The 9,756-nt window shown below is 33.4% G+C and overlaps 1 protein-coding gene across 2 annotated transcripts; it reads left to right on the top strand.

The window, feature by feature from the left end:
- The first annotated feature begins 1,702 nt into the window (after nucleotides 1-1,702).
- Nucleotides 1,703-8,380, top strand: LOC123225871. 2 transcript variants are annotated; one of them, XM_044650183.1, is made up of 3 exons: nucleotides 1,736-1,873; nucleotides 3,314-3,556; nucleotides 6,145-8,380. In XM_044650183.1, exons 2-3 carry the CDS (start codon nucleotides 3,534-3,536, stop codon nucleotides 8,111-8,113), a joined length of 1,992 nt encoding a protein of 663 aa, XP_044506118.1. In that variant the 5' UTR covers nucleotides 1,736-1,873; nucleotides 3,314-3,533; the 3' UTR covers nucleotides 8,114-8,380. The 2 variants fall into 2 exon arrangements, with proteins under 2 accessions (XP_044506117.1, XP_044506118.1); XM_044650182.1 differs by lacking the exon at nucleotides 3,314-3,556 and having other exon boundaries at nucleotides 1,703-1,873.
- The last annotated feature ends 1,376 nt before the right edge of the window (nucleotides 8,381-9,756 follow it).

Raw genomic sequence — 9,756 nt, 5'->3', positions numbered from 1 at the left:
CATGTCAATAAGGTCTTGCACATCTTTATCATTTTCGATCTTTACAAGGTAGTCGAGCTCAATTCTTTTTTGTTGTATACATAGTTGAATATAGTTTTTGTTTAGATCAATACCATACTGTTTCCTCAAAGGTTGGATAAATCTCTCAAGTGTTATTCTAGAGAAAATTTTAACCAATTATTTACAACCTCTAATATACTTCATTGTGTTCTTATCATGTTAGATCAATTCTCCTTGTAAATGAACAACAATATAACTAGTCATTTTTATTATCAATCCTACGATGAAAAATTTTGGGAAAAAATTAAATATTTATAAAAAAAATTTACAATAACCATTTATTGATATATATGTCATCTCTAATTTTTTAACATATCATTAAATACCCTTATACATTATCTGAACCAAAATGTTAATTTCATATATTGGTTAATATCCGAATGACCCTTATAATTTTTTAATAGTTCATTTTACTCTTTAATATATTATAAAATATCAAAATGCACCATTTTTGTATAATATATGCGAACTTGATATTTTTATAATATCGTAAATACCTTCTCATTGTCAGCGTATTGTATTTAGCACCCTTATATTTTGTCTAATTTCATAATATCCTTTATATTTATTTAAAGTTCATTTTACCCCTCAAATATTGTATTGTATCGATATGCCCCTATATTTTTTCAAAATGTCTTTATATATTCCTAACATTTCATTTAAAACATTCTTACAATATTTAATATCAAAATATCTCTCATATATTTATAACATTTTATTTAACCCATATAATTATCTAACATTTCATTTTACACCCTCATATGTTGTCTTGTATCGAAATGTCTCTATATATTTCTAATATTTTATTTAAAACCTTCTTATAATGTTTAATATTAAAATGTGTTCATATATTTCTAACATTTCTTTAACCCCTATAATTATCTAATATTTCATTCAACAACTCATATGTTATCTTGTATCGAAATGTTTATATATATTTTTAACATTTCAATAATTAAAACCTGTTTATAATGTTTAATATCAAAATACCTCATATTTTTCTAATATTTTTTAATCTCTTATAATTTTCTAACATTTAATTTAACACTCTCATATATTTTCTTGTATCAAAATACCTCTATATATTGCTAAAATTTTAGCTAAAACCCTTTTACACTATTTAATATCAAAATACCCTCCAGATTTTTTTAACTTTCATTTAACCTTATATAATTATCTAACATTTTTTTAATACCTTTATTTATTTATTTGTATCAAAATACCTTTATATTTTTCTAACATTTCGTTTAAAACTTTTATACATTGTTTAATATTAAAATATCTCTATATTTTTTTAGCTTTTTTAACCCTTAAAATATTATTAAATATTCAAATACTTCTTTATATAACATACGAACTAGATTTAACAAATAAAATTAAGTTTTGAGTTAAGATTCTTATAAATCATTTTTTCTTATTAATTAATTTATTTTGATTCGAATTTAGAAATATGAATTTTTTTCTTTCAAACGCATTCACAATATCAAATGTTGAGTAAAAAATAAAAGTGAGAATGAGTGTTTGAATGATATGAAAAATATATATAAATTAGGGTTTATATTGAAGGTCAAAGATAATTTTGGTATTTTAAAAAATTTTTGGAGTATTTTTGCTTGAAAGTTTTAAAAGTGGGTATTTTGCTTAGGAATAGGAATAGGTGACGCCATGAAATGAAATAGAATTAGGGCATGAGCCGAGAGAGAGAAATAAGAGAAGAGAAAACATTATTTTTCAAAATAAAGAGAAGACTAATTTTTTTCCAGCGAAACCGCCGGTGGAGGTTCGTTCGCAAGATTTCAACATTAAAGCCTAGGTCAGTTTTTCTTTTTGGACAAATTTATTTCTCTTTTTCAGTTTGAATCGAATACTGGTTCAATAGTTAGGGTTTAATTTTCTATTTCACGAATAATGCTGATTTTCTCTGACTTTTATCAATATTCGAGCTTGAAATTTCTGTCTTCCTCTCTCAGAAAGCTTTATTGCTGTGGTTATAGTGGTTTTATATATAGAATATAAGAAAATTTTGAATTATCAATATAGTTTTGAGCATATGGTGCTGTATTGTTTCTAGAAGCCTAGAATTAGAGATGACCTTATACCTATATTTTGTATGAACATCGACTTCAGATGAATGAGGATTATAGTGTAAAAGGAAAAAAAAAAATAGAGTAGCACTGAAGTGATATTGTTTATATGATAATACCGAAGAAGTTTTGGTCATATATTTGTTTAATTTTGCTAGATCTTGCACTGAGGAAGAGTTTATTAATCTTTCCTAAGATATGTTGTTTAAATTAGTCGTGAGTTTATTTATTTTTTTGCTTTGACTATAAACCCTTGAAATAATTTCTTTTTAAATGATTGCCTTAATTTTTTTGTGGACTGCTTAGTAAATAATTGTGATTTGTTGAGAAATTTTATTTGTATTTGACTATTTATAGATGAAATACTAATTTACTGTTTCAAAATAGCAACAACCCCCAAGTGCCCTTGTACCCATAATATTTTAATAAACTACTAGTTATTTTATTAAATTACCATGTATAAGTGGATTTGGGAAGAAAAGAAAATTGTCTTTGTCTCCATTTTTTTTTTTTTTTTTGGTTATAGCTGACTATTTTCATAATAGCGCTAGAAATGATTTGTTTAAGATTCTAACAATCACAAACAACCCCAAGTCATTTAAAGGTTGCTTATGCATGTGTTCTTGGACATTAGGGAATGTTGAAGCTCTTGAACTTTGAGAATTCGTGATATAGAGTATTTGTTGCATATCATAGGGGTGTAGTTAATTGGGCTAGGATTTTATAAATATGTTAGGATTAGGATAGATGAAAATAATGAAAATTAAAGATCAGGATAATATTTGAATGATGGAATTAAGATAATAATGGAAATAGCGGAATTGGATAATATTGAAATAATCAAAGTTTAGGATAATGATTTAATTAATTATAGAGAATTAAAGGTTTTAATAGAGTTTGAATTAGGATAGGATATTATGCTATGAGAAGAATAAGAAGGCAGTGACAATAAGGTAAAAGGGGAAAAGAAAAATATTAAAGTTTTGGCGGCTTAGTTGTGGGCAGCCTTAGGGCTTTTGGAAGGTTATCAACTCCTTGAATTGTTGTATTGGGAGGCCTTGACTTCTCAAATTGTCCATTTATCTATTTGTAAATCCCCTTTATCAATAAAATAGCTTCTGTTCTCATTATTCATATGTTTTTTCATTGTTTTGGTGGATATTGACTAGGATCCTAACAAAAAGGGATCAAAGTATTGAGATTCAGTAAGGGAGAAGGCAAATCAGCATGGCATTGGGAAGACAAGCTGTCACTGGAAAAGCTTGCCGGAAAACGAATTATCACGGCAAAGCTTGGATCAAGAAAAGGAGTGTTGCATCAAAAACATGGGAGGCAAGGAAAGGCTAATTAATGCCGGGAAGATGATCCAATGTCAAGACATTGTTGGAAATGGGGAAGATGGCTATAAAGTGGTGAGTTATGGCTTGGTGAAAATCAGGTAATATGGAAGAATAATCATAAGGGGAAGAGAAGAGAAAGAAAGAATTGGGCAAAAATTTTCCACCATTAGGACAAGTTGATTGTCAAAGGGGCGGGTACTGTTTGGATTAGGATAGATGAAGACAATGGAATTTAAAGATTAAGATAATATTTGAATAATGAAATTAGGATAATAATGGAAATAATGGAATTTGATAATATTGGAATAATGAAGTATGAGGATTATGATTGAATTTATTATATGGAATTAAGGATTTGAATTAGGATAGGATATAATGATGTGAGAAGAATTAAAGGGGTAGTAGCAATGAGGAAAAGGGAAGACGAAAAATATTAGGGGTTTGTGCAGCTTGTCTGTGGGCTGACTTGGGAGGTCACTGGCTCCTCGATTGGCGGAGTAGGAGGCCTTAACTCCTTGAATTGCTGGTTTATCTATCTGTAGATCCCTTTATCAATAAAATAGCTTCCATTCTCGTTATTCGTTTGTGTTTTTTTCATTGTTTTGGTTGAATATTGGCTGAGATATTAACAGAATAATACCACAAAAGCTTTCAATTCACATGAGCTGATGAATGAAAACTTGCACATTTGAAGGAGGCAACCCAAAATTAGAGTAAAGGGGTTGATTTCTTAGAGAAGAAACAAAATGGAGACATAATTATAAGGTTGAATGGGCTAGAGAGGTAGACGGTGAGACCACAATATATAACATGTCAGTGGCAAAAAAGCAATAATCTAATTAGGAATATTGAATCTGAAAAAGTAATAGAATGATGTCAATACCCATCCCGTGTGCAAAATGGCCATGTAGAGGTAAGATTGTGAAGTATGGCCAGAACCACATGAATAAAAGTTTGCTTGAATCTGACATTTGGGAAACTTTTTCACATACAGATGGCAATCGTTCTCCATTGTTATCCATTATTAATATTAGATTTTTTGCTATTATTTATGGTTGGAACAAAACGTATTTCCAACTACTTTCAGAACTGTATTCAAGCATTGGGGTCAAGAGACCAGCTATTTTTAGGTTTAATATAGCTCCTAGCACACTAGACAATGTTAGATGGTTGGAGGCGAAATTTTTAGGAGATTGAAAGGGACAAGAGTGCGATTTCAATAAAGCTCAAGGACAAATGTTTTTCCTTTGTTTTTTTTATTTTCTTCAAAGTTGTTGGAAATACCATACAAAGAATATTTTGAAAGAATTGCTTAAGTGGTGGTTATCGATAGAATTATTGATTGACATTCATTTAGCATCCCTTAAAAGAAATAAGACTGGTCTAACCACAAGTGTAGAAAATATTTACGTAACTCTTTACCTCAAGAGAGAAAGTAGTCCTTGTAAATATCGATACTGTTCTGCAATCTGCTTTTGTTAAAAGGTAGACAAATATATGTTGGAATGCTACTTGTAAATGCTGTAGATGAGTGCAAAGTAAGAAAAATAAGTAGTATTATCATCTTTAATTTGTTGATGACAGATAACTTTTGACCTGGTACAGATTTCTGAGCAGCCAATCTTCTTGAAGTTATTGCATGTTTTAGTATCTCTGTCATCTTAAAGTGAAGAAATCAAACAACACCATAGTGAGGATTAATTCTTCTAAAGACAAAAATCAATCATATTTCATTTTAGCCCTAAAGCTACTTGGAAGGGCAATCCTAGACTAAGCAGCTTTTGGGATTTGGTGTGTAAATAACTAAAAGTACTAGGATGATGAAGCAAATCCTGTCTTTCTGATGTAGCGAGACTCACCCTAGTGTAATTTGTGCTACCTGCCAATATATACCAGTAAAATTTTTAATTGAGTAAATGATGTATGATTTCCCTTAGGAAGGACGGAGAAAGCTGCTGGTTCTAAATTGGACCAATATCTTGGTCAAGTCTAAAGGTGGTTTTAGTAATTGGAAGTTTGAGGAATAAGATGGGGCTCTATTGGAAAAGTGGCTTTGGGGTTTCCCCCATGAAAAAAATGCACTTAAATTTTAATTGAAAATAATCTTTTGCTCCATAATATTCTTCTTCTGTTTTTTTTTTTTTTTTTTGATTTGGATGAGCCCATTGTAATCTAGAGATTTATTATCAGAGAGATACCGTTAGTTGAGGAGATGTTTGAGTCTTGCTCGCAAAATTCCTTTAAAAAACATAATCCAACATGCCATGGAAGTTTTGACATAAAAATGTGGCATAGAAGGATGCAGAAATGGCACGTGTTTAACATCTACAGGCTGGAGCGCAATTATAGGGACGAGTCTTAAATTTCAGTCCATGAATATCTCTTGATTGTTCCTTATTAAAAAAAAAAAATCAATTAAAAGTTTATGATGAACATGTAAAATTTTCTTTTCGGTAGGAAACGGTTTGCATTAAAGGATAAGGGAAAAAATTATTTTTCAGAATGGTTTAGTGGAACTTAAATCCATGTGTCCAGTACATGATTTTGACTGTTAAACTAATATGCTTTTTACGTATATTCAGGATAGATAGAATAGGTTTTTTTGTTTAATTGCCTGTCTTCTATAGATGGCCTCTTGTTAACTTTTGCTTGCATTTCAGGATTTATCTGCTTTACAAGGAAATGTCTTCAGCATCCAATTCTAAGTCCAAGGACAAAAAGGCCGGGAAAGAAACATCAAAGGCTTCTTTAAAATCAGCAGGATCTGCTATTGCAGCTAGTGCTATCCCAGCCAGTGCATACAATCCAATGTCGGGAACATTTCATACCTTTGAGTCAGTTCCAACTTCCTCTGGATTACCCCTTCGTAGTAATGGTCGTTTCAGAAACATGGATGAAACAGATGAGCATGTAGGAGGCTCCCTTGTATCAGGGGTTGAGTATGACTCTGTTTCTAACAATGGTAGCTGGTCTGGTGAGTCAGAAGATCACAAAGAGAAAACATATTATCCTGTCCGACAGGAAATAATACCAGGAGCTGACAATGATAAGAGAGAAAAAATCCGTCAGAAAAATGAGAAGAAGCATCAACGTCAGAAGGAGAGGCGAGCTCAGGAATTACAGGAGCGATCTAGTGGCTATCTCATGTCAAGAAAACTGGAAGCATTGTCGCAACAGCTTGTGGCAATGGGATTTTCTCATGAACGTGCAACAATGGCTCTTATCATGAATGAAGGCAAAGTAGAACAGTCTGTTGCTTGGCTGTTTGAAGGGGGTGAAGAAGCAGATAAGAACAAGGATCTGAATCCTGGTGGGGGTAATTTGAAAATTGACATATCTGAAGAACTTGCTTGGATTGAAGATATGGAAATGATGTACAGGTGTACAAAGCAGGAAGTTCAAAGAGCTGTTGTTGCTGCAGAGGGAGATCTAGAAAAAGCAGCGGAAACCTTGAGGGCAATGAAGGAGGAACCACCCTCTGCACCATCAAAACCAGAAGAGACTGGTGATCATCCAACTAGTGATAGTGATGTGCTTTCTGTCAGTACTAGTTGCAACTTGGAAGTAAGGTCACAATTAAAACCCAATTTACCTACTATGCAACAGAAGAGGGATGAAAAGGATTTCAACCATGCAAAAGCGGCTGTTACAGTTGGAGTAACTTCCCAATCTAATAGTAAAAATGTTCCACCCCTGAAGAGAATTGAACCAAAGCTTGAGTGGGCAAAGCTGCAGAAAACTGTAGTTCCTTCTGAGAAAAGATGGACAACTACAGGAACTAATTCTTCAGGTTCTTATTCCTTGATGTCACCTTTGCAATCTTCACCTCCAACAGCCAAGGCCAAAACTCGGTACATACTCCTTGGGAGTGAAATGAAGAATCTTTCACCAACAGTTAGGGAACCAGTTATTATGATGCAGCAACCCCAATCTCTGACTGCAAAGCATGTTCAACCTACAAGCGTGAGCTTATCTCCTCCAGGAGCTGCTGCTAGTTGGAATCCTAAGAATAATGTTGAAAATATGAAGTCCAATGGATTTATGAGCCATATCCCTAGTACAAGTACTAGTACAATCACCATTAACTCGAATCAAATGTATCACCCACTTCACTATCACCAACAGCAGCAGTACTTTATTCCTAATAGCAGTCCAGAGGAGCTTAATGGAAATATTTATGGAAACACTTCGAGTAGGACAGGTTCTGCACCTACAATTTCTGCTGCTTCCTCCCTTGGACTTTTCTCAGGGTTGGGATCAACTGGCACATCTGGATCCTCTCCAGTTGACTGGAGCACTGCTGGCTCGTTGGCACAATTTGATTATACAAATATCGATTGGAGTCTGAATCAAGGCTTATATTCCCCAAGACCTGGCAGACTCTGGTCACGAACTTCATTTGTTAAGAACTCACATATATATGATTCAAATTCTAATCCTTTGAGTGTTAAGCCGACATTTAACTTGAGTCCAGCCAGTGGGAATGGTGTTCCCATTCTGGGATTGAAGGATGGTGTTGTATCTAATAGTGATTCATCAGCTGCTGGTTCTCGAGAGTGGACTTCACCATTTGAAGAGAAAGATCTTTTTAGCTTACCTAGACAGTTTGTTTCATCTCCTCCTTTGTAGGGTAAGAGAAAAAACTTGAATGAATAAATTGAGGTTAAAAAAACAAAAAATGAGAGGGGGGGTTTGGTCTGATGTTAATTCTTGGTTCTTCTCAAGATGTTCTGTTGATTGTTGGTATATATAGTTAGTGAAAAAGCACCCAAAAGCCCTAGTACCTTTTTCGTGATATTTTGCCTTAGGTGAGTCATGTTTTCTCTTCTGAAAGGTCTAAATATTCAGACATTTGTGGTGTTTGTTTTCTTCAATTTAATAGTGTTATTCAGATAATTTTATCTGAGTAGTCATTTTTCATCATCATCTGATTGCCTGTATAATATATTTTAAAACAATCATAAAAAAAACTAATATATTACATCCTTACCCGAACAAAAATTTGTAATGTCAATGATGCATGTTATTTTCTCCAATAAATTTAAGGGAAATTTTAAAAACTAGGCAAAATTAAAGGGGTCTAAGCGAAATTGCCCAAAAAATTCAGGTTTAAGCAAAAATGCCCATGTTTTGTGAAATGACGAAACTGCCCCCATATATAAACACAGCAAATTTTCACTGTACAATTCAAAGAAAATTCGAATTTTTTCCACATCCCACGGCGAACGTCATTTCCGCCAATTTTCTTGCTTTCCGGCAACCGAAAATGGAAAATAATGTTATCACATCTCCCGTAATCTTGTTTGGATCAAGTTATTGCTTATATTATTGCGATTTGATTGAGAATTTTGGGTTTGAAATTTTAAGGTTTACGGTTTGAATAATGCTTAAAATGTTTCAATTTTTGGTTGTTTTTGTTGAATTGATTGAGGGGTTTTATGTTATACAATATGTAGATTTGATTTATGTGAAAATCGGAGGTCGAAACGACCAAAAATTGGCCGAAATTGGCTGCCGAATGGAACGGCAGTCTGCCGTGGGAACGGAATTTCCCACGGCAGGACGAATTCTCCTACGGCGGTTGAATGAACAATGGGTTGTGGGGGGGTAAAATGGCTTTTTTAAACCATTGGGGTGTCAGGGAAATCCTTAGCCCACGTCGGGTTTTTTTGAAATTTCGCACGTTGTCGTGGGAAAAGCGAAATTACGAACCTGCCCCCCTTTATATACAAAGCAAAATTTCCCACAGCAGCCCTGATTTCACTGTGCATTTCCACGAAAAATCGCAAAATTTTCCTCCTCCCACGTCAATCCCACGGCGAAGGTCATTTCCGTCGATTTTGGAGCTTCCCGGCAACCGAAAATGGCAAAGAAGGTTAGTATATCTCCCGTAATCTTGTTTGGATCAATTTATTGCTGATATAATTAAGATTTGATTGAGAATTTTGGGTTTGAAATTCTAGGGTTTACGCTTTGAATATTGCTTAAAATGTTTGGATTTTTGGTTGTTTTTGTTGAATTGATTGAGGGGTTTTATGTTATAGAATGTGTAGATTTGATGTATGCAAAAATCGGAGGTCAAAACGACCAAAAATTGGCCGAAATTGGCTGAAACGTGGTCGGCAGTCTGCCGTGGGAACGGAATTTCCCACGGCTGCTGCGTTTTCCTACTTAGTTGGGGGGTAAATTGGGTTTTTTAAAATCTTGGGGAGCTGCATTAGATTCATTACAACAAAGGGGGTTTTATGGAAATTTTGGATATAACATTGGAC

Source organism: Mangifera indica, chromosome 9 (assembly GCF_011075055.1).
Source record: "Mangifera indica cultivar Alphonso chromosome 9, CATAS_Mindica_2.1, whole genome shotgun sequence".
In the NCBI taxonomy this organism is placed as follows: domain Eukaryota; kingdom Viridiplantae; phylum Streptophyta; class Magnoliopsida; order Sapindales; family Anacardiaceae; genus Mangifera; species Mangifera indica.
The sequence above is the reverse complement of the archived record's forward strand: the minus strand, read 5'-3'. Positions and strand labels throughout refer to the sequence as shown.